We start from the raw sequence: 23,667 nt of genomic DNA, 5'->3' as shown, positions 1-23,667 counted from the left end.
CAAAATGAGGGCCGGCATGTTTTAGTCCTCTCCCTGGTTTAACGCTCCTGGATCAAATGATGGCTGTTAGAAGCCTAAGAAGAACGTTGACTTGCTGAGAAGTTTACTACCACCAGGGAGAAAACTAAAACATGTAGGATGTCAGCCCTCGAGGACCGACTTTGGGCACCCCTGGTCTAAAGCTTTGAGTCGTTAGCCAGATTACTTCCAGATAATTGTAGCCCGGGAAATACTTAGCCTCACAGGACACAATAACTGGGGTTCTTAGTGTGCAGTATATTTAATCAGTGGGAACAGACTGAACAAAGCTGTCTTGTTCCTTACTATTGTTCAAAAATCAGAACATAGATGTATGTACCTAAACATTTGGTAAATATTCATGAAATGTGGCAGATCTCAAAAGAAAATACAATATATCAAAGAAAAGAAATAGAAATACGGCAGTGGCCTCTGGCTGCACAAACAAAATACAGAGAGCTGCATTACACCACACTGATTTAGAGCGCATGGAGTTGTGATATGACTTATTTTATCAACACTTACGTTCGACAGTAATGTCTCAGTTCACTCTTAATACTCTTAATGAACCAACTACCTGAACATATTTAAATGTGAAAAACATACACATAGGAAATAAAATTACATAACTGAAACAAAATCACTTAATAGCATTGCTACTGTAACAATAAAAGAAAACCAACACTTTGAAACAGTGCAATTATTTAACCAAAATTTACCACCCGGCTACGTAATATTACATTGTTTAGGTTAAAACAGCATTTGTGACAAAGGGGATACCCTAGTATTGACCCTTTGCAACTATGTCACTTAATCATTCGAAGCGCCATGATGTACATCGGAAGTGAGAATCGGGAGTATTAAACTGAGCGGCTAAAGTTGTTTTTCAAGTTGTTTTTGTCATTTTATTTGTGGTTTCTACTTGTTAGAGTAGGGCTAATTTGTCTGTGAACGTAACACACTTGGTTGGGGCTCATAGACAGCGGTATTTACAGCTAGCTTAGAAACCGACCCGAACCTCCTACCGCCTGACGTGTTGATCAAATTACCGACCTGGCCTGAATTCACACCACATGATTTATGTCACTATGTCATAAACAGCGTTTCCCCTTAAGCAGCCTTAAAAACGTACAAAAGACAAGACGCTACTAATTTTTCTCCATACTTGCTAGGCTGCATGACTGCGTGGCATTGTTTCCATGGTTACTGATGGTTAGACTCGTACCTTCTCCATAATGCGATATTTGATATCTTTCTAATCATACTTATAAAGTATATGAACGTTAATCTTCTTACCTTGTATAAAGTGTTCGCTGTAAATCCGTGGTTACACCAAGAGCTGCCGGTCATTATGATTGATGGCTACTATCCATCGCTCCATCTTTCCTCATTAAAATAAAATGACAAGCTTGGTTTTGGCCCTTGTCTGTTTGTGCAGCCGACCGCACAGCACCTTGTGACCATTTTACTGCGAAATCAACTAAATAAAAGCAATATTAGGCTACCACATGTACGTATTTTGACAGGCTTTATACATGAGAGCATAGGTTTGGACATCCATCGTGGTGAAGACAGTGCAAAGGGTCATATTGTCATATTTTTTTTTCTTTTTTTTTAAATTTTGTTTATTTAATTGCCTAGCGCCACCACTGCTTTACTGCCAAGAAAAGCAATAAAATCAGGTTTTCAAAAGGAGAGAGAAAGAAAGACAAGTGCCAATTTGTAGACCAGATTTTCTCCAAGAGGATAGACTGTGAGATTAGCAACCATTTAGCATAGTTAGCTTAGCTACAGACTACTGTTTGCCTCCATTTCACCAGCATTACTGCAAAGTCAGAAGTTTAGTAGCAGTTTAAAATAATATGTATAGTTTACGTTGGCTCAGAGACAATGTCAATGGACTCGGGCCATGTTAAATTTTTTGAAGGTCCCATCTAAACTCTAATAGTGACATTTTTGACCCTTTTAGGTCTGAAAAAAAAATAGTTTCACTTTCTGTTTCTTGTTTTTTTTTTTTTTTTTTTTTAATTATTATTATTTATTTTATCACTTCAAATTGTTTACCAGTTGTGGATAGTCTGTTTAGGTTTAAATGTTTTTTGCAATAAATTACTTTTTTTGTCTCTTGCTCCTGTTTCTTCTTGTTGCTTTTTCAAGTTCAACCGGCATTCAGCAGATGTTTTGTTGAAGTTTTTAACAAAGTTATGTTTCCCACCTACTTCTGCCTACCTTCTGTCTTGCTCCACCTACACGTCAAAACAGTTTGTTTCACATCTATTCATTACCTAGTGACGGATAAATAAGTCGCTCTGGTCGTCGTGCATCCTCCTTACTACTTTTTAAGGCATTCAACAAATCCATCTGCAGGTGAGAAAATCTAAAACATAGAGATTAAGGATTAAATGAACTGTAGTATCATTGATATACCTCAATAGTCTTGTGTTTTGCCTTCTTAATTTAAAAATACCTCTAGTATCTTTCTATCAAGAATTTATTATATATATGGATGCATCTCAGTAAATTAGAATATATATTCTGATGAGATTTATTTTTCAGATTAAAAGTATCTCTAAAGATAATCTTTAAGCAGATATTATAAATACTTATTGTGTATAACAGTTTCTCTTGAATTGAGATATGGGAAAAAATTAACTTTTCAATGACATTCAAATCCATTGAGATGGATCTGTAAATGCAGTTTTGCATGTCATCACTTAGCATAAAGCAAAAGCAAGTATATGTTTCTTACAACTATGATGCTATAATGCTGGCGTATGTGTCTCAGTCATTTTATGTCATTTTGAAAGAGCAATGGCCAGGAATTTGCTCTACAAATTAAATTCTATGTGGCAAAAAAGCTTTTCAGCCAGGAAAAGCATTTGTAGTAGTTTTCCAACAGATCACAATGTAAAAACAGGAGGTCTTATCTTATGAAAATAGGTTGACAGGTTCAACAAGATCCACAATCTTGGACTGCTTTGTTTTATTTTTCTCGTTTGCATTCCTTTTTATTATTAGTACTCACCACAATGTCGTGAATGTTCATTTCATTGCATTCACCACATTGTAATGACACTGACTCATCGCTTTACGTGTTGGCAGCAGCTTTTAACTCTTTCACAATAGAGAGTCGGAGTGTAATTCCAGGATATTTCGGGTAAAACAGATGCTTCGTGCTCAGCCAAAACACCTCGAGAGGCGAGATGCTGAGGTTATGGACATGCAGCAGCAAGGTGGTCGTTTCAGCTGGGTAATTCTAACCCTGCTTCTTGAACACTCTTTTGCAAAATCAGAACATCTAAACCTGGATTCACTCTGCATGCATCTCTGTTCCAAGGCATTCCTGATCACCACTATTTACACTACAGGCAGCTCTGTGCAGCTGCGAACCCCAGGAGTGCTCCAAGAAGCATGTGTGAAAAAAGGGAGATCGCACAATGAAGCTAGTGAGAAGATGAATGTGTTGTCATGTAAAATATTGCAGTACTCACCTTCAAAAAAATTGCTCTTTCACTTTCACTTTTCTGCCTTGGTTGAAGATCCTGTGGCGACTTGAGCAAGATAACTGACCAAACTTTTCTTGTTTTTGGTCAGTTAGAATTACTAAACTTATTTCTGTTTGCTATAAATGCCACTATAATGAGAGAAAATGCGACTGGCGCGCTCCAATCCATTTCTTTTTTCTTTTTTTTTTGAGAAAACAGCTTGTAAAGTTTCTCCACAAACCTGCTTAGCAACTTGTTAGTTTTGACAGACTATTATTAACCTGACTCCCTGGCATTGACCGTCAACAGGTAGGCAACATGCAGGAAGGTGTGTAGACAAAAGCTCTTATAAGCCGGCTTTTGTCTTCCTCATCAGGCTGGAAATATATGTTTTTGTACATTTTCAGCTGTTGTCCATTTTACCAACAAGGATGTGAGCTTCTGACTTGTGAGCCTTTGTCTTGGAGTCGACTGTGAACCACGAACTGCATTGGAGAGAAACAGAGGCCATAACTTGATTTTGGTGACACCACAAGCATTATTTCCCCTGAAAGATATACACAATTTTTGTTTAGCATCTTCAGCTCAGCTTGTTAGCTCACCAGGTCTTTCACAATGAACATATACTCATCTTTCTAAAAACTGACGAAATAGTCGTCACAATTACTAGTCAGTAAATCTACACCTGTAAAACTATTTGCCCTTTTTATTCTTTCGTTTTTCTTTTGGTTTCAAATTCTTTCCTTTCTTTGTTGTCATTGCTGCAAGTTCTCCATTCATTCACATTGTGAATCCACCTCTAATGTGCCAGACAATGTTAAAAATGATTAAATTTGTAGAGGTCATCTCATCAGGGTTTTTTCTGTTTTTATAGCTCCACACGTTTAAGAACAGCACAACAAAATCATGAAAACAATAAAATAGAAGTGTGAAATAAATATTATCCCCAACAATAACAATTAATAAGAATAATAATAATGGTTTTTCACCTTCCTTTGTGTGTTAAATAGACCTGTTTAGGCCTCATATAAATGCCTCATGAGGCTTTTCTGAGTGAGAGAGAAAGATACGCCCTCACATCGCTTCCTTTCCAGAATTTGCGCTCATGAGCAAAGCAATACTTTTGCTCAGTCTCTTCCTTGTTGAATCAACACTGACCCTGTTTCATGTTTTTTTGAGGACAAAATCTTGTTTCAGTCAAATCTTCCACCCTGTACCTAATACTTTGACAGCTAACTCGCCATTACTACATCTACTCTGTGAGTCTGTTGCCTGCTGGCCCTCAGCATCCTTCAAATGCTGTATCTTGTTTCCCTTAATATCAGCCTTCTGCCTGCTCTTTGTCTTTTTAAACCCTCCCATATCGCTCAGTTTGATTTCAGAAGAGGCTGATGACATTTTTATTACAGCAACATTAAGTTTCCTCTTTCCATATTTAAAATGACTAGAAGAAAACTCAGTGTGAACTGAGGGCAGCCAGCAGTAAACCATTCAGGATTGCCAGATATACAATGACATATAGATAGAAATTATTCTTTGGAACTGCTTTGACAAAAAATAACATAAAAATAAAAAGTCTGAATAGTTAAAATGTTAAATACAAAATACATGTGACTGCCATTTGATTCTTCCTTTGTGCTTAGATGCAGGAATTTGCTAAACAGGTTTGTCGTGTTCCATGTTGACGTAAATTTCTTTCATCACTTGATGCTTAGCACTGACTTAACAATGACGATAAAATCCTCTACAGTAGTTGAACTGTGAAAACTGTGGAAAGGAGGTATGTCGTTTGATGTTCAAAACATGCAGTAACATATTTTAAAGATAACAGCAAGATAAAGAAACTCACAAGGGTTTCAGTGTTTCAGTGTTATTTTCTGAAATATCCCACACAACATAAGATTCCTGAAGTAGCTTCATGAGTTTCTATTTGCTGATTCGGTTTTGTATTCGTTCTTTATTTTCCTTCTGTTTGGTTTATCCTGCTCAAACTTTGTGGTTTATAACATGATACCCTAATTAAAACAGTTCTAAGTTTACGTTTTAGCTTTAAATAAATTTATGGACATGGAAAATTTTAAAACAATTTCAAGGGGAATATTACTTTTACAACACTATGAAGAGAACAACGTGTTTTATTTGTCATGGTGGATGATGGTGGATGGTGGTGGCAAATGCAGAAGCGGGAAGGCGTGGAGTAGATGATGAAACAGATTTAATGAAAAAAAAAATGATGAAGACTAAAACTACAAAATAACAGGTGTCCAGGGCAGCAACATAAATCAAAACTTTAAGGAAGAAACCGGCAAGGAGACATGAGGAGAGTACGGAGAAACCAGGGAGTAATGAAAGGAACCAGCAAGGAGTGACTGACAGAGAGGTGCTTATGTACTGGAAGGTTGATTGCTGAAACAAAGAACCGGGCTGATTGGAAAACTGATTGCAAGTGTGAGGGGAGAGAGGCACAAGGGGCGAGGGGCCGCCAGTCCATCGCAGGGCAACACAGGGTCAGACAGGACAAACAACCATGCACACACACTCACACCTAGGGAAAATTTAGAGAAACCAATTAACCTGACAGTCATGTTTTTGGACTGTGGGAGGAAGCCAGAGTGCCAGGAGAGAACCCATGCATGCACAGAACCCACGCATGCAAACTCCATGCATAAAGACCAGGGGCTGGAAATTGAACCTAGAACCTTCCTTTCTTACAAACTGTGCCACTATTCGGGCCCAAAACAAGACTGATCTAATCAAAATAAGAAATAACACAGAATAGTGATTAAACTAAAATAACTAATAAAGGACTGAACCAAGGTCAAACAAAACATAGCTGATCTGGAATTAAGGAACACAGAAACAAAACCCCAACTAAAAAGAGTAAAATGACTGCACATGTTTTTCATGAATGTATTTTTATATCAAAAAATCCTGTTTAACCCTAGCCACAAAGGAGATTTCTGGATAGTATGTCAGGCTTTTTAGACATCTGGTTACAGGATACCAGATGTTACCCCTCCCTAATAGGTCAAAGGTCACCTGTCACAAAAGTTTGATTGAAGGGAGTTTATTTACTTTTTCATTTTTAACCTGACAGAAAACTTCTCATGCAGTCTTTGGTCTTCTTATCTTTGGCAATTGACGAGCTTGGTGTCACATTTTGTTTCCTCACTGAAAGTCATCAGAGTAACGAATGGAGACGTGATATTTTGCAGCTTTAAAATCATGTTATTTTATTTCTTTTTACATTTGTGACAGATAAAATGGAAAAAGGTGAAGGACCTCCTCCAGATATTCCATATATTCCAGAGATCCCATATATTCCAGATATCCCAGATATTCAAGATATTCAAGATATCCCAGATATTACAAATATTCCAGATCTCGCAGATATTCCAGCGCCGCCATATCCTGGTCCGCCATTGGACTCAAGTGTGATCATCAATCAACCTACACCTGTTGATCAGCCAGTGACCCAGCCTGACGCTCAGCATTATCAGCAACCTGCTGACCAGCAAAATCTCCAGGCTGTTGCACCACAGAATCAACAACCTGTTGATCAGCAATATCCTCAGCTTGTTCCTCAGCAGTATCACCAACCTGTTGATCAGCAATATCCTCAGCCCGGTGTCCAGCAGTATCAGCAATATCCCCAGCAGTATCAACAACCTGTTGATCAGCAATATCTCCAGCCCGGTGTCCAGCAGTATCAAAAACCTGTTGACCAGCAATATCCCCAGCCTGTTCCTCAGCAGCAGCCTCAGCAATTTTTTGACCAGCAATATCCCCAGCCCGGTGTCCAGCAGTATCAACAACCGGTTAATCAGCCAAATGTCCAGCCTGGTAAGAGATCAGAGGTCATCTTCAGTGTTATTTATTCTGCATTTCAGCATAATTTCACCCCTTTTCCTTCAACCTTTGTCTCTTTTCATATATGTGCTGAAATCTTGACCAGTTTATGCTTCATTCAGTTAACTTCAAGTTCAATACTTTTATGCTTCTAGTTCAACAAAAAGTTGTACAGCAAAATCAGGCCAGTCAACCTGGAGAGTATCTTTCTCAGTTTGTGTCTTTTCATTGAAGATGAGCCTAAAGTTTAAGAATGTATAGTAGAACACACAAGTTAGTGTCGAGTTTTTAACAAAGTGTTATTTACAGTAAACACTGTGGTGGTGGTGCAAGCGAGACCAACTGAGGCTCCTGGAAGCATGTTGTGTCCACACTGCAAGACCACCGTGGTGACCACTACTGAATACAAATTGGGCATGCGCACTTGGATCATTGTTGGAACACTCTTTATTATTGGGTGAGTAAACAGTTTAAGTATTGAAGTGTTCTTTGCTAGCCAACCGGTTTAGCAGTGCTGCCGCCCTTGCAGCTGCAGGAGGACAGTAATAGCTCAAAATACAAATAAAGTCAGTGTCAGGGGTTGAAATTATCCCCTGCAATTGACCAAATGCGGGAAAAAGCATGAAGTGTAAATTGGAGCAACGCCACCGTGGCTGGTTGCCATTTTGAACAGAAAAAAAGCTGCATTCAGTTTGAACTTTTGTCCAGGGGGCTCCTGTCTGAAGTACAAACTGATACACATACTGTCCATATCCCTAAACCCTAAGCTGTCATAATTTAACAACAAACAAAAAAAACTATATTTAATATAGTTGATTTTATTGATGGACATTGGGCTTATCCAATGAAATCCCTCAGTCCTCCTTGGGCCCTCCCCTCCGAAGTTATAAATAGCGTCATAACCGCACGGAGCAAAACTACAATAACAAAAGCTAAAAAGTACATAAGTCCATTCAGAAAAATGTGACAAACTAACCGATAAGTTTACCACACAAACTTCACCCGCTGGAGCAGGTTCAATAGCTGAGAAGGAGGGGAATTAGCGATTCAGGGGACTCATCGTGACCAGGGACAGATTGAGGAAGAGTTCAGATTAGCTGCTGCTACCTGGTAAGGAGTGAAAATGTGCATGAGGGAGCGTTTCATGCAGGGAGGATGGCAGGTGTGTGTGAGAGTCTGGGAGGGGGAAACTACACTAAGCTAGCAGGCAGTCAGAAAAATACTTGAATAACACAGAAATAATGATGGCCCGTGGAATTAATAATGAAGACGTTCTGAGATAGCTTAGTACGGAGCCCCCCAGGGGACATGGGGAATTTTTTTTACTTTTGCGTTCCCCCGCAAAACTTTTGCGTTCCCTCGCAAAACTTTTGCGTTCCCTCGCAATACTTTTGCGTTCCCTCGCAAAAGGTTTTGCGTTCCCTCGCAATAATCTACTGATCAGTTCATGCGGCATAATTGATACTATAAGCCTTTTTTACGGTGGAAGCCGTACTTTCTGCTTTAATACAAGCTTATAAGGTTTTTCCATGGACTATTGAGTTATTATCGCGGGGTAATAAATCATCTGATTGTGTCTCTATTGTGTTCGTGTCTGAATGGTTTAAAGGGCTGCTTTCTGTGCCGTTCCATCTGAGCCTTAACAGACATAAACATGCAGTAAATAAATCGATTTTCAATCAGTTTTTTGCACCAAAGCGTTAATAATAATAAACACGTTTTATTATTATAAAACACAGCAAACTAATGGTGGTAGACGGCCGCACTGGATTAACTATGAGAGGCCCCATAGGCCAAAACCTACAAACTCTCTTACACGTACTATCAAACCCTCTCACATTCGCTATCAAACCCTCTCACATTCGCTATCAAACCCTCTCACATTCACAGTCAAACCCTCTTGCACGTACTATCAAACTCCCTGACAGAGTTTGATTGCAACGGAAGTTATCTTAAAATTTCAGTTTCTGATTGGACCCCTGGCAGGCTTTTCAAAATAAAAGCGGACCTCCGGTTTATGTTTGATTCATGTTTCTCTCCTGCGGCTTTAAAAATGTAAAAATTTGTGTTAATTGATTTGCTAAATGTTAGAGCCATAAATAGGAAATATTTAAGTTATTTGTAAGATGATTTGTTTGTATTTTATAAAATTTAGTTAGGACGATTGATATTTGTTTAGGCATTTTTATTGTGCAATTTAGTTTTATTTTGAAAGGTCTAGGGAATGAAAGATATTGGATCTATTGCCATAACACTAAAGGAAATCATCTATCTGAAAATAAATTAAAACTTATTATGTTGGCAAAAAATTCTGTAAACCACATATGTGCTACCTCAATCAAAATTGCTGACATTTGACATTTAACAAATGACATTTAACAAATCTTTCAGATTACATAAACAATACCTTACCAGGTACTTTTCTGACTTCAGGATGACACAGGGACACCTATAAGACCAATTTTAACTGAGGTTGCACATATGTGCTTTACAGGATTTCTTGCCCACACAATAATTTTTTTTCAGATACATAATGTTTTGCAAATTAAAACCCTCTATGGCATGGCGTTGCCCTCGGGCAACAAACCACATTTCTGTACCTCACATTGCTCTATAATTTTATTTTGGGGGGAATGATTTAAAATACCTCCAGACATATTTTTGTCCAAATAAAAGAGGTATTGAGGTTCATGTGACCTTTTACTTAGAAGAGGAACAGTCCTTTTTATGAAGCAGAGGTGCATATTGCCTCCTACGTGTAAGTTATACATCATTTCTTCATGTTTAAATTTGGGTCACTCTAACTAAAATATTTTAATATCTGTAAGTATGTAAAGAAGCATTATAGATCATTTCAAGACAATTTTTTAAAATAATTTATATGCTAAAACTGTGTTTTTTTGTTTGTTGCCTCAGGGCAACATTGCGCAGTTAGGGCCCTTTTGCTCAGACAATATTATTCTAATGTGATGATATTCAATTGATTACAAAATAATTATCAAAGCCAATTTTTTTTACTTTATTATTGACTAACAGCAACAGGAGATGGATGCAAGATCATTTCATGGACAAAAGGTGCATGGTTCATAAGCTGGGGTCATTCCCAATGAAAATTGTAAAACCATTATTTCATTGTTTGTTTATCCTCAAAACTGACTTCAGTCCCAAAGGGTGAAGAGCTGGTCATCAATGAACAAATGGCCCCATTCCAAGGCAGGTAAAGACTGAAGCAATACCTGCTAAACCCAAATATACGGGTCTGCAGGGTACTTCATATGGCTGGAGCAGATGGTGTTCCTTACAACTTGAAAATCTACACAGGGCCAAATCTACCAGATATGGGAGCTGGTGGAAATGTTGTCCTTTGCTTGGCTCAAATTCTACCAAAAAAATCAGAACTACAAACTCTTATAACCTGCAGCCCTAAGTCCTGTCACTGATGTGAATCTGGTCGCTACAACCCATAGATAATCAGATAAACAGATGGTGATTCCCAGGTACGCCAATAATCAAGTGCCAAAAATGTGATACACACTTTTTTTCACATTAGCAAGCAATTCCTTCCTGATGTTTAACATATAATAGGGAAAAGACTGTTTTCAACATCCTTAGTGATTCTAACTCTGCCAACCATACCCATGTACAAATACACAAATGCTCGTTTTAGTAATTTGCGCAAATGTACCATTCATTAATGAAAGTTAGTTGTTTATTTTATATTTTGTGAGTTGGAACCATGTCTGATTTATTTTTGTCAAAAAAGGTTTTTTTTATGAATATAGTTTTTGTTTGATTTGTATTTCATTTCTCATAATCACTGTAGAAAACTTACCGTTTTAGACCCCTTGGTAGCGCAATGTTGCCCTGAGGCAACAAACTCAAATCCGGTTCCGGGAGATGTCAGGGTCCGATTTTATGATTGATATGTAATTAGGAACCAACAAGCTCCCAAAGAATGCAGGAAAAAACATTATGTATCTGAAAAAAAAAATATTGTGTGGGTAAAAAAATCCTGTAAAGCACATATGTGCAACCTCAGTTAAAATTGGTCTTATAGGTGTCCCTGTGTCATCCTGAAGTCAGAAAAGTACCTGGTAAGGTATTGTTTATGTAATCTGAAAGATTTGTTAAATGTCATTTGTTAAATGTCAAATGTCAGCAATTTTGATTGAGGTAGCACATATGTGGTTTACAGAATTTTTTGCCAACATAATAAGTTTTAATTTATTTTCAGATAGATGATTTCCTTTAGTGTTATGGCAATAGATCCAATATCTTTCATTCCCTAGACCTTTCAAAATAAAACTAAATTGCACAATAAAAATGCCTAAACAAATATCAATCGTCCTAACTAAATCATATAAAATACAAACAAACCATCTTACAAATAACTTAAATATTTCCTATTTATGGCTCTAACATTTAGCAAATCAATTAACACAAATTTTTACATTTTTAAAGCCGCAGGAGAGAAACATGAATCAAACATAAACCGGAGGTCCGCTTTTATTTTGAAAAGCCTACCAGGGGTCCAATCAGAAACTGAAATTTTAAGATAACTTCCGTTGCAATCAAACTCTGTCAGGGAGTTTGATAGTACGTGCAAGAGGGTTTGACTGTGAATGTGAGAGGGTTTGATAGCGAATGTGAGAGGGTTTGATAGTACGTGTAAGAGAGTTTATAGGTTTTGGCCTATGGGGCCTCTCATAACAATCAGATGACTTATTACCCCGCGATAATAACTCAATAGTCCATGGAAAAACCTTATAAGCTTGTATTAAAGCAGAAAGTACGGCTTCCACCGTAAAAAAGGCTTATAGTATCAATTATGCCGCATGAACTGATCAGTAGATTATTGCGAGGGAACGCAAAAGTTTTGCGAGGGAACGCAAAACCTTTTGCGAGGGAACGCAAAAGTTTTGCGAGGGAACGCAAAAGAAAAAAAAAATCCCCATGTCCCCTGGGGGGCTCCGTAGCTTAGTAATAAGACTAATTGTGAATTTCAATAGAAAACGTAATAAGTAGGGAAAACAAATAGAATAGTTAGAAAACAGCTATTAATACCATTTAAAAGTGTTTAAAAAAAATGACTAGACATGTTCAATAAATACTGTCTGGGGGAGTTGTAGCCAAAATGTGGAAATGTTCAACATAGGAAATGATTGCAAGAATTTTAGGGTTGTGTAGTTAAAGTTTGCTGTTAGTAATTACTTCAAGTGAACTTATACACCTCTGTTAAGGTATCCATGCTATATGTTAAATCAAGGGCGTAGGTTTGGTCTAAGTTTTGGTGGGGACCTTGACACCCCCCCCCCGCAGCACAGTGAAATGCCGAAGAGCACCGAACATTTTTGAGAAGGGGGGGGAAACCACATTGGCTTAATAACCCCTCCCCCCAACCATAACCATATCATACATCTTGTGTATACAACCAGATACAGTCATACTCAGCAGATCAGTTCAAGAACACTTTACTTTTTCCTTTACAAAATTCAGCAAACGTTACAAGTAAGATCAGAAGAAATATCCTCTGGATACTCCCTGGTCACTGGCACTCACACTGACTGCCTCCTATACAGCAAACAAAGCGTAACCTGGTTTGTATTCACACTAGCTTAACTTAATTTAAGACTAACACTTCAAATGCCATATTTACTGAGATAATTTCACAGTATATTTCATATCTGAGAACTAACACCTCACCTGGAGCCCTGAAGCTCCAGCCACCTCTCCATCGTTCTGCTCTGCCCCTTGCTCTGCTGTCTGAGCATCCTATGTGAAAAAATATTACATAATTAACAGACCTATTCTACCTCACATTCAGTGCTGACTGATAGGTACTTTTCTCGAACCTATATAAAAGACCACAGACAACGTATATGAATTTTATAGACAAAGCTTTTGCAAAAGGAGAACTCTCCATCAACAACTTCATCAGCCGTTCACAGAGAATTCTGATCTCCTTCCACGCAAGCCCCTGTTTTATTGTCAAGCAGAACAACCAAAAGGGGCAGTCAGGAAGAACAACAAAGGTCGTAAAACTTCTAACCTAAACAAACCAGCCAGGTGTGATATCTGATCTATGGTCTGAGCCCAGTTCAAATCTCGGTCAAACTGTCAACAAAGAGGGAGGATAAACAAGAGACAAAATACGACTGCTCACAGGAAGTTAGGAGGTATTCTGGTTGATAAGAATTAAGGTCTGGGAAACACAGAGTTAACTGTCTCACATGAAGATGAAACAGTCAGTCGTAACCTCCAGGTCAGTTTATACACACATAAGGAAGAGAACACTTTAAACTAAAAATCACAATAATACTGATGAACATTAGACTGAATATGAACTAAAGTAATAACAAAATGATAATACCAAAAAAATATCTAACACTGACCTTACTAAACACCGGACTTTACAACAAATGCGTTGCGTGATAGATATCTAACTTATGGGTCCACTCACTGTACTTACAGCCGACGTAGCGAAATAACTTCTAATGTCTGTCCTTTTCTTTTTTGGTGGCGACATGGTCTGGAGACTCAGAAGGAGACGCGTGTGCCCAGCTAGCCGCCGCCTTTTGCAGCTAATCAAAGAACGTCCGACGATTCAACTGACTCCCCCTCCCCCCATCCCTCCGACAGCACCGTTCCGACACGGTCTCGGAGGCTCATAATAAATGTCAAACTAAGAAGCTTCCGTTCCGCGCACCGCCTGTTGCTGCTAATCAAAGATCGTAGATCCACGTTCTTTGAGCCAATATGGCAAAAATTGGTCGGGACTTTTTCATATCCCGTGAATATTGGTCGGGACATGTCCCTACCGTCCCTACCCAAACCTACGCCCATGTGTTAAATTAATCTGTATACGTATGGTAAACTTATTGTCAGTGAATCAGATTTCATAGAGTTAAGAATAAATCATATATTTTATATAATTTGCATGTACTGGTGGGGTTAGTAAGTGAAAAAAAAAAAAAAAAACAGTGGCCGGTAAAAAATGTTCTGACCATGTTCGGACCATTATCCGATTGCTTTTTTCAGTACATGAGAATGTAGAGTACAGATAAAGACAGCACACTTTCAAAGCAGTTAACTTTTTATGAGTCGAGTGGTCTTATCGTTCTGTCTTTTTTGATCATATTCCTTGTCCAGGTGTTGGCCTTGCTGTTTGATCCCGTTCTGCGTTAGTGCTTGCAAGGATGTGCAGCACTCCTGCCCGCAGTGCAACAACGTCCTGCACGTCTACCGTCGCATGTGACCAACACTAAATCACAATTACTGACATTTTTTGCTGAACCTCCTTTAAAAGTGGACTGTAGAATAAACACGTTTATTAGGTTTCCCTGAAATCTTTTAACAAACTATTGATATTTTACTCTTTATGGTGTCTCATTGTTAACAAATTATTTTTTAACTTAAGATTGGAAGAAAGTTTTTCCCTCATTGTGTCCTAAAGAAAAGCTTTGGTCATCCAAGTTGGTTTTAATAACCTTGACATATAAAGGATATACAAATATTTTAAAAACATTACTTAATGTTTTAAAGTAATGTAAAAAATATTTAAAACACATCTTGATGAAGGTCAACATAATTCTACATTTTTACTAACCCTTTAATATTTTAAAATAATTCTGTAATCATTCAGCATTAGAGTATATCTTGTTCTGCTACCATTTCCTTAACAATTATTAATCTAATCTAATTATTACTCTGTGATTAAGTTGGACACTAACCGTTGATATGAGAATGTGGTTCTGGTTGCAAAAGTAGATTTCTCTTACTTCAAATAGTGCAACATTCGATTATTGTTGTAATGAATCATGAATCAGAACGTAATATCTACAAAAATGTCCTTCAGAATATCTGAAATGTTTATTTTGTCTGTTCATTGAAGTCTTCTTGCACTGTACAAAGTTCTTTAATTGAGAGCTGCTTGTATTTGGTACATTGTTGGGCCTATTTTTATTTAAAAAAAAAAAGTACATTCCTTTATCAGACATTTAACAATGAATGTCACCATCAAGTGGCCAGATGCAAGTATTACACCCACTCTTTGTGTTCAGAACACGTGGGTCCTCTGAAAATGAATATATTGAAAAGAACACTAAATGAAAGAAAGCTTAATGATCACAAAACATGGGAAGTTGTATTATCAATGACATTGATCAGGACCAACAAAACAGAGTTAGAAGACGTTAAACAAAAGGGAAAAAAAGTTCAACTGCTAGATAGAAGTCTGACTTTTCAATTATATGTAGGGTTTTACTTTGGGCTTGGACCATGCTGAATTTTCGAAGGCTCAATCTTTACTCTTATAGTGAGAACTTTCTTTACACTTTTAGTTCTGTTTTCTAACTCATTCCTATCCCAATTGGCCTAATCCTTAAATCATCTGTGGGAAGCCTGATTAAGTGTAAATGTCTTTAAATAAATAGTCTTTTATTGATTTTTATCTCTGCATCCTGTTTTTTTTTTAATTGCATCCAACATGTAACAAGGTTAAAATGTGTCTAATTACTTTGCCACTCTAAAAAATGTGTTCAAGATCTTTTCTCCCCATACAAAATGCCAAGAAAAAACAAAAGGTAAACTAAGGTCAGTCTACACTTCTCTTTACAAATCTGCACTTGGCAGCAAGATGTTTGTTGAAGTTATTTTTAAAGAAGCTACACCTACTTCTGCATGCCTGTTATGTTGCACCACCTTTTACTTCAACAGTGTGTTTCACCTTAGCGATTGCTCAGCATCAGATAAACAGGACGCTCTGGTTGTTGTGACTCCTCTTGACCGTCTTTCAAGACATTCAGCAAATCCATCCAAAGGTGAGAAAACCTAGAAAATACAGATTAAGAGAAGACACTAAAAATACACCAACAGTGCTGTGTATTGCTCACTTTATCCCAGATTATAACAATAAGTAAAAAAAGAAAAATTCAGTTGTTTCTGGAATTACGACATACAGATTAAAGGTAACTTTTTAAGTTAATCTTTAAGCAGCTACTGAGCATAACGTCTCATGTCTGCAAAGGTTTTTATTTGTTTGATGTTATATTCTTAGCTTATTGTGTTTTCATAAGCTGTAAGCAGGAAAACATCATAATGAACATAAATAAAGCTTTAAAAACACCATTCTATGTGTAACAAGGTGAATTGAGCTACTGACACAAATTGCCTTCTCAATAATATTGTAATCCATTAATTTTGCATACATGCCTTAACATAAAGTTAAAGCAGGCACATGTTTCCTACAAGTAAAGTAGCACATGCATTTATTATTGTGAAAGAGAAATGCCTATGATGCATATGGAGCAAATTCTGAAGGGCAAAAACTCTTTCAGTGTGGAGAAGATTCAGAAGCTGTCTGAAAACAGATCGCAGTGCATAAGCTTTTCATAAAACAGGTGGTGGACAGGTTAAACAAGGTCTGCGATCTCAGGCTGCTTGGGATGTTTTGATTTGCTTTCCTTTTTATTATGTGTAACCGCTTGCGTCCTTTACATTCACTTCATAATAAAAAATGACACATTACATGCAAGTTCTGGCAACATCTCCAGCCCTATCGGATGTTGTTTATAAAGTTACACATTGAAAAAAGTAACAGCAATATTTTAGGTTATTTTGTCCAATAAAATAAATCGGGGTCCTTTTTTTTTTTCAAAGACATATTTTCACTATGTTATGTTTCCAAATGTCACAGTTCCAACATTTATAAATATTTAGTTCACAAACCAAACATTCAGCTGCAAACTAAATAGTTTTTCTCACAGCTAAGTATTTAGCTAATATGCATATTCTCTTGTTTTGTTAAGTGGAAGTGGACTACCAAAATAAAAGCTGGGTCTTCCAAACTTCTATATTGCTTCAGTGCTAATACAGTCACAGCTGCTGTTTATGGTAAGTGTTTGCATTGCCTTTGAAATGGCTCGTCCAATGTTTCTATATACAATCTGGGATAGAGTTTGGAACTGTGACATTTTACAATTGAATAAATAACATGGTGAAAATATAATTTTGGAAAAACATGACAAATGAACGAACTTTACAAGAAAGAATGTTGTAGAATTTCAATGTCCAGAAGTGCAAGCCTGATTAAGAGCTATCCACACAGACTCACTTCCCAAAGTGGTAGAAAATACCAGACTTAGACTTAGGAGACTTACCAGACTGTTCCCTTTTTTTTGTTGACATCATCAAAATGAACAGAAATAACTGTGCTGAAAAAGAACAATGGTTAAAATGACTCAGCTAACAAGCATCCTGCTGGGGCCTATCGATGAGTCAGCATTTCACCTGTTGAACTGGTTAAGTTGAGTGGAAAGCACCTGCTTCATTCCCAGAACTTACATTCTGACTGTCCACTGTGACAAAGATGGGGAGGGGTGCTGTTTGTCAACAACCAACAGCAATAGTCCTGCCACAATTTATGTATGGGATTGGGACTTTGACTGGGCCATTCCAGAACATCTGCCTTGTTGTCTTCAAACCACTTCTGTATAGCTTCAACCGGATGCCTCAGATTGTTGTCTTGCTTAAAAAAAAAAAAAAGTTCTCCAAAGTCGTAGTTCTCTTGCAGATGGAAACAAATTGTGCCCCAAGATTTCCCTATATTTTGCTGGACTTATTTTTTTTTTACCTTCTACCTCTACGGGTCTTCAAGGGCCTCCTCCTTTCACTTGATCTTGGAGTCTCCTTGAGTCTCGATGTGAGATTTCCTCAACAGGGGATTTCTCATTGCCACGCTCCCATAAAGTTTCGACTGGAACCAACCCCAGGGAATGTATGCAGAGTCTCTCTCATCTTGACTGCTGAAGTTTTTAACTTCTTCAGCTTAGTCAAAGGAGTCCAGGTAGCCTCTTTCAGTAGTCTCCGTCTTATAGTGTCAGCTTATAAGGATGGCCCGATCTGAGAAGATTTACACATGTACCATATTCCTTCTGTTTCTTGATGAGGAATATAAAGGGGTATTACATACATACTTTCTCTATGAGAGGCAGAGAGAGGAGCTACACAAGGGCCTTTCAAGCTTTTTATCCTTCAAAAAGTTTGCAACCAGGTCTTTTTCCTACTTATTTGTGCTGCCTTATGTCACACCTCATTCCACTACATTTTATTGTTCTACCACATAAAACCACTAGATGATTTACTAAAATTTGTTGTTGCATCGTAGGTGACTCAAAAAGGCATCTTGAAAGTATAAATACATTAAAATGACACAGCAAATAATTTTACCTGCCCAGTTTAGATAGGTATCCCAAGGCCTATTTTTGTCAGATGATACTCTTGCAGAATGCAACCTTATGCCAAGTTACGCACACAGTGAGTTTTGTTTTGGAAAGAAGTCAAGCATTACTTTTAAACGCCCCAACCTGAATAACAACTTTTTATGCATTCCTCCATGCTGCACTCAAGCCCTGTTTTTATCTTTAGCCTTTGACAAGCTTGCTGTCACAGTTTACTTCTGCTTCTTCAATGAAAGGCATCAGAAGAACCCCTGGACATATTTGATATTATACGCTTTGCTATCATTTTTTTTTTTTTTTTTTTTTACTTTTTTGACAGATAAAATGGAAAAAGGTAACGGACCTCCTCCAGATACTGAAGGTACTTTAGAAATTCCAGATATCCCAGCGCCACCATATCCTGGCCCACCTTTGGACCCCAGTGTGCTCACCAGTCAGCCTAATCCCGTTGATCATCCTGCTGCTGAGAACGACAACCAGCCGGTGTCCAAGTCTGTTCATCAGGAACATTCCCAGGGTGTTGATCAGCAGCAACCTCATTCTTCTACTCAGCATGTTGGTCAGGAAAGTGCACAGCCAGACCCTCAGCAATACCCCCAACCTGGAGTTCAGCAATACCCCCAACCTGGAGTTCAGCAATACCCCCAACCTGGAGTTCAGCAGTATCCCCAACCTGGAGTTCAGCAGTATCCCCAACCTGGAGTTCAGCAGTATCCCCAACCTGGAGTTCAGCAGTATCCCCAATCTGGAGCTCAGCAATATCCCCAACCTGGTAAGAGATCAGAAACCATATCAGTGTCATTGAACCTGCATGATCATAAGGGAAAACTAAGTTATTGTGTATCTTCATATATGTATGTGCTGTAATGTGTTGACCAGTTTAAATTTCATTCAGTTAACTGCAAGTTCAATGTTTTTATGTGTCTAGTTCAGCAACCAGTTGTGCAGTATGTTGCCACAACACAACAAAATCAGATTCTTCACTCAGGTGAGTCTATCGTTTGTCAGGTTTGTTTCTCGTTACTGAAAACTAGATTAAAGTTTAAAATATGAGTGCTAGTGTTTTGGAGATGGTGATGGGTCTTAATATATTACTGGATTGGACAGTGTGTACTGGTTGTGACGTGCGCCTGCAGACTATATTACTTTGCATTGAGTCATATGAACCAAATCGTACTGTAAGGATGTGGGATGACCATGAATCTGTCACAAAATGGCCATATTGCCCTTATTTCCTATCTGATTTCTATCAAATATGGCTTAAGTTAAAGCTGAGAAAATTGCCAAGGTTGTGATTTTTAAAAATATTTTATTTGTTAGGATCCGGGGTTGTTTGAGTTTGGTTTGGGATTTTGTCATTTTTTGTGTTCCTTAGTTTAGTCTTTTAGTTCTGCCTTGCTTCCATTTCCAGATCAGTTGCTGCTTAGTGATTCTATTTTATTATGTTTCATTGGTCTAGTCATTCCTTAGTGTTATAGTTATTTCCAAGTCAATGTGTACTCTCCCTCGTTGCCTGTGGCACTTTGTCTCTCCCCTCACACCTGCAATCTGTAAGCTCATCAGCCCAGGTCTTTTGTTCAGCATTCAACCTCCCAAGTATTTAAGCACCTTATTCTCAGTCACTCCTTGCCGGATTCTCCTGTCTTCTTCGGTTATTTTTCCCATCTGTTTCCTGTTGTCGTTTCCCCCCCAGATTGTCATGGTTGAGTTCCTTTTCGCCCTTTTAGATTTTTCTGTAAGTTGCTTCATCTTTTCATTAAAAAAATATCAACTCAACGTTCCACGGCTGCTGCATTTGGATCCACTCAACAATATACACCTTGACAAAATAATCTGGCCACAAGGACCCAGCAGATTTGCTTTTTTTAAAAGAATTTGAAAACTTAAAACTGTGGCTAAACCTTGCTCTCTCTGTTGATGTTTTCCTGTGGCTACAAACCGCATCTTGTGGTAGTGTTGACAATTAATACCAAAGAACTGCCCCCACTTATTGAGATATTTTGCGTTATATTGTTTGCAGCGTGTCATCTCCCCGACCATCAGTGTTACCGACTCAATGTATTGCAATGGCGCATGTGGGTCCAATGGTAGTCACAAGATGTCCAATCCGCTATATATATATATATATGTGTGTGTGTGTGTGTGTGTGTGTGTGTGTGTGTGTGTGTGTGTGTGTGCGTGTGTGTGTGTGTGTGTATCTCGACTGTGTGTTTTAACAAAGTGTGCTTGACAGGTAACCAGGTGTTGTTGGTGCAACACATGCCCACTGACGTTGCTGGAAGTATGCTTTGTCCGCATTGCAAGAACACTGTTGTGACCTCAATTGAATACAAAGTGGGCATGCTAACCTGGATCATTTTTGGAGTGCTGTTGTTGTTATTGTGAGTATAAACTACCACATAGAAATACACAGAATGTTGTATTTCTGTGTATCATACAAACTAATGATGGTCCAAGAAAATGAATGATTCTGGGCCTGTTTGAGGTGTCATTAAACATAAAAGTTGTAAAACTTGAAATAAACTTGGATACAATGTGGATAATAACAATATTGTAATTAATAAACTTTAAAATATTGAGCACCACCACCTTTAAAAACTTTTTTTTTTGCCACAAAGTGAAGTTACTTCAGTCTATTCTGCTTTAGGTTCCTGCTGATTGACTGGTTGCTCTGCTTCCTCCCACAGTTCATGTTTTTCATTTTATCATTGATTAACCCCAGATGTAAAGAACGTCCAAGAGCAAACTGGACGGCACTTCGTAGAAAATATAAAAAATTTAAAGTTTTTCTGGGTAATTCATGCTCGAGTCAAAACTGTTTATTTTTATCCAACCATCCATTATCACAACTGGCATAAAAGGGCTACAACCTGGACAGGTCGTTTATTTTTATATTCATGTAAATTATGCAGACTGTGTTTAAGATTCGTTTGAAGTGTAGTCCTTAGATTGCAAGCACAACTGATTGGGTGTGGTTGTCGGTCAGTAAATGCGTTTCCGTTCTTAACAAAAAGCTGCAGCGTCAAACGACGTCACCAGAGAATTCAGGAGTGACGGATAAAAAAAAAAATCCCCTATGATTCTACTGCCCCCAAGAGGCACTTTTATGCCATTGCACATAAACGCGGATTTGCAGAGAATTCTGAACAAATGTGGGCGTTTAAGTATAAAGCCCTGGTACAGCATCATCTCTTAATTTAGAAAATATAATGAATAACTCTTCAAGCTCAAGTATGAATTTTACTTCTTTTTTTTTTTAATATTTGGTTCACAACTCATGGTGAAGCAAATATTTAATGACCAAAATACTATTGTGCTCATGATCAATTATTATTCTGCATCTTTTTATCCTATGCTTCACATCAGCTGCTGGCCGTGCAGCTGTATCCCCTTCTGCGTGAATTCTTGCAAGGATGTGCAGCATTCCTGCCCACAGTGTAACAACGTCCTGCACCTCTACAAACGCAGGTGAAATCCATCAATACCTGACCCGCATGCTGGACATCCATTAAGATGGACTGTAAATACACTTATTAAATTTTCCTGATGTCTTTTATCAAGCTGTTAAAACGTATTATGAACATGTACTGCTTTACTCTGAATTATTTTTATTGCTAAAGGGTTATTTTTATAACTGGATATGATCATTTAACTTAAGATCAGGAGAAATTGTGTTTTTTTCTGACAATAAAGGCTGCAGTCGGAAACTTAGCAAAATGTATTTGACATTTTAAAGACTCTCACTATCTTGTGACAGTTTAATATACCATGGGGCATTGTCACCTCCAGAAATACACCAATCAGAGCCAGAAGGAGGGTTGTAGCACCGTCAATCACGCTTGTGTACAGGATGCATGGTGTAATCCTTGCTAACAAGCGAGAAACAACTTACATTTGCAGGAAAACTAATTATCTGTCAACATCTGTGGCTTTGCTAACTAGCCTGAGCATTGATGGCAGGCTCTGATGGAGGGGAGAAATTGTAGTGTTGCAGAGAGTAAGAGGGAGGCTGTGAGCAGTGCAAACAGAGGCATGATTGACAGCACCAACACCCTCCTTCTAGCTCTGATTGTTTTTTTCTGACAGACAGTGTATTTCTGCATGACAGTGGGACCACAGGAAGGAGGCTATACTCTATCATAACATAGTGACACTTATAGCAAATTTGTAAAAAAAAACAAACATATCTTCTTAATGAAAGTTACATTACATACAGCAGATTTAGATGTGAAAACAAAGCTTTGCTCATCGTGTTATTGAATGTCTCTTTAATAGACTGCTTTTGTTGAAATATTGATATTTTATTGAAACACTGAAAGAAGGTTTTTTTTATTTACCTTTGCATATACAAACAAATAATTTTATAATTGTACAATCGGAGCATTAGCCAATGTGTTAAACATATCAAAAGATATTTAAAAGCTAATTTCTTGAAAAGATTTGCATCAATGTATGTTTTTAATAAAAATGTAATATGCTTAAATCTTTTAAAAATGATTCATTGTTAGTTTATATCGTATGCTTCTGTGAACATTTACTTTGTGATTATTATTCTAGAGACCATGTATGTAAATAGTAAATAATCATCATTAAATCATATTCGAATTTTCAAGAAGATGTAGTTTTGAATTTTTTTTAGACCAAATATGCTCATTTAAATTTATAATGTGATTTATAATGTTTTATGCTTTGATTTGAGTGAGCATGTGGTTTTGTTTTCGAAAGTAGATTTCTTTGACTGTAAATAGCACATTTCACAATTGTTCAAAAACTTAAATGAATCTCATTCCTTGTGAAATTAAACAAAATCCTAAAATATTTCAAAATAAATCTTTAAAAAATGTTGTATTTGTGCTCATTCATGAAGGCTTCCTCGCACAGTACAAAGTTTTATTTAACAGGACGGAGACTTGCACTGTAAAACTACAGCTTCCAAACTTTCCACGAGTAAATACAGCGCTTCTTCATAGAACCTGGCCTCTGTCTGAACCACCTACCCTTTTGACCCATCTCGCTCTTGTGAACTCAATGTCGCGTCTCTTCCCATCTCAAGAGGTTTAGGTATTGTCACACCCTAC

The 23,667-nt window shown here is 37.6% G+C and overlaps 2 protein-coding genes across 3 annotated transcripts; both read left to right on the top strand.

Annotated features, from left to right (window-relative positions):
- Positions 1 to 1,461: 1,461 nt before the first annotated feature.
- On the top strand, positions 1,462 to 15,801 carry LOC106908680 (uncharacterized). Its single transcript, XM_014974839.2, has 4 exons — positions 1,462 to 2,385; positions 6,762 to 7,346; positions 7,662 to 7,809; positions 14,502 to 15,801. The coding sequence occupies exons 2-4, from the start codon at positions 6,767 to 6,769 to the stop codon at positions 14,605 to 14,607; spliced, it is 834 nt and encodes a 277-aa protein (XP_014830325.2). The 5' UTR covers positions 1,462 to 2,385; positions 6,762 to 6,766; the 3' UTR covers positions 14,608 to 15,801.
- A 66-nt stretch (positions 15,802 to 15,867) lies between these two features.
- LOC106908681 (uncharacterized) lies at positions 15,868 to 23,435 on the top strand. Of its 2 annotated transcripts, XM_014974840.2 has the most exons (5): positions 15,868 to 16,171; positions 18,909 to 19,361; positions 19,518 to 19,577; positions 20,823 to 20,970; positions 21,956 to 23,435. In XM_014974840.2, the coding sequence occupies exons 1-5, from the start codon at positions 15,988 to 15,990 to the stop codon at positions 22,059 to 22,061; spliced, it is 951 nt and encodes a 316-aa protein (XP_014830326.2). In that variant the 5' UTR covers positions 15,868 to 15,987; the 3' UTR covers positions 22,062 to 23,435. The 2 variants fall into 2 exon arrangements, with proteins under 2 accessions (XP_014830326.2, XP_087862709.1); XM_088006583.1 differs by lacking the exon at positions 15,868 to 16,171 and having other exon boundaries at positions 18,598 to 19,361.
- Positions 23,436 to 23,667: the final 232 nt, after the last annotated feature.

Source organism: Poecilia mexicana, unplaced genomic scaffold, assembly GCF_051168715.1.
Source record: "Poecilia mexicana isolate PSO_F unplaced genomic scaffold, ASM5116871v1 scaffold_1, whole genome shotgun sequence".
In the NCBI taxonomy this organism is placed as follows: domain Eukaryota; kingdom Metazoa; phylum Chordata; class Actinopteri; order Cyprinodontiformes; family Poeciliidae; genus Poecilia; species Poecilia mexicana.
The sequence above is the reverse complement of the archived record's forward strand: the minus strand, read 5'-3'. Positions and strand labels throughout refer to the sequence as shown.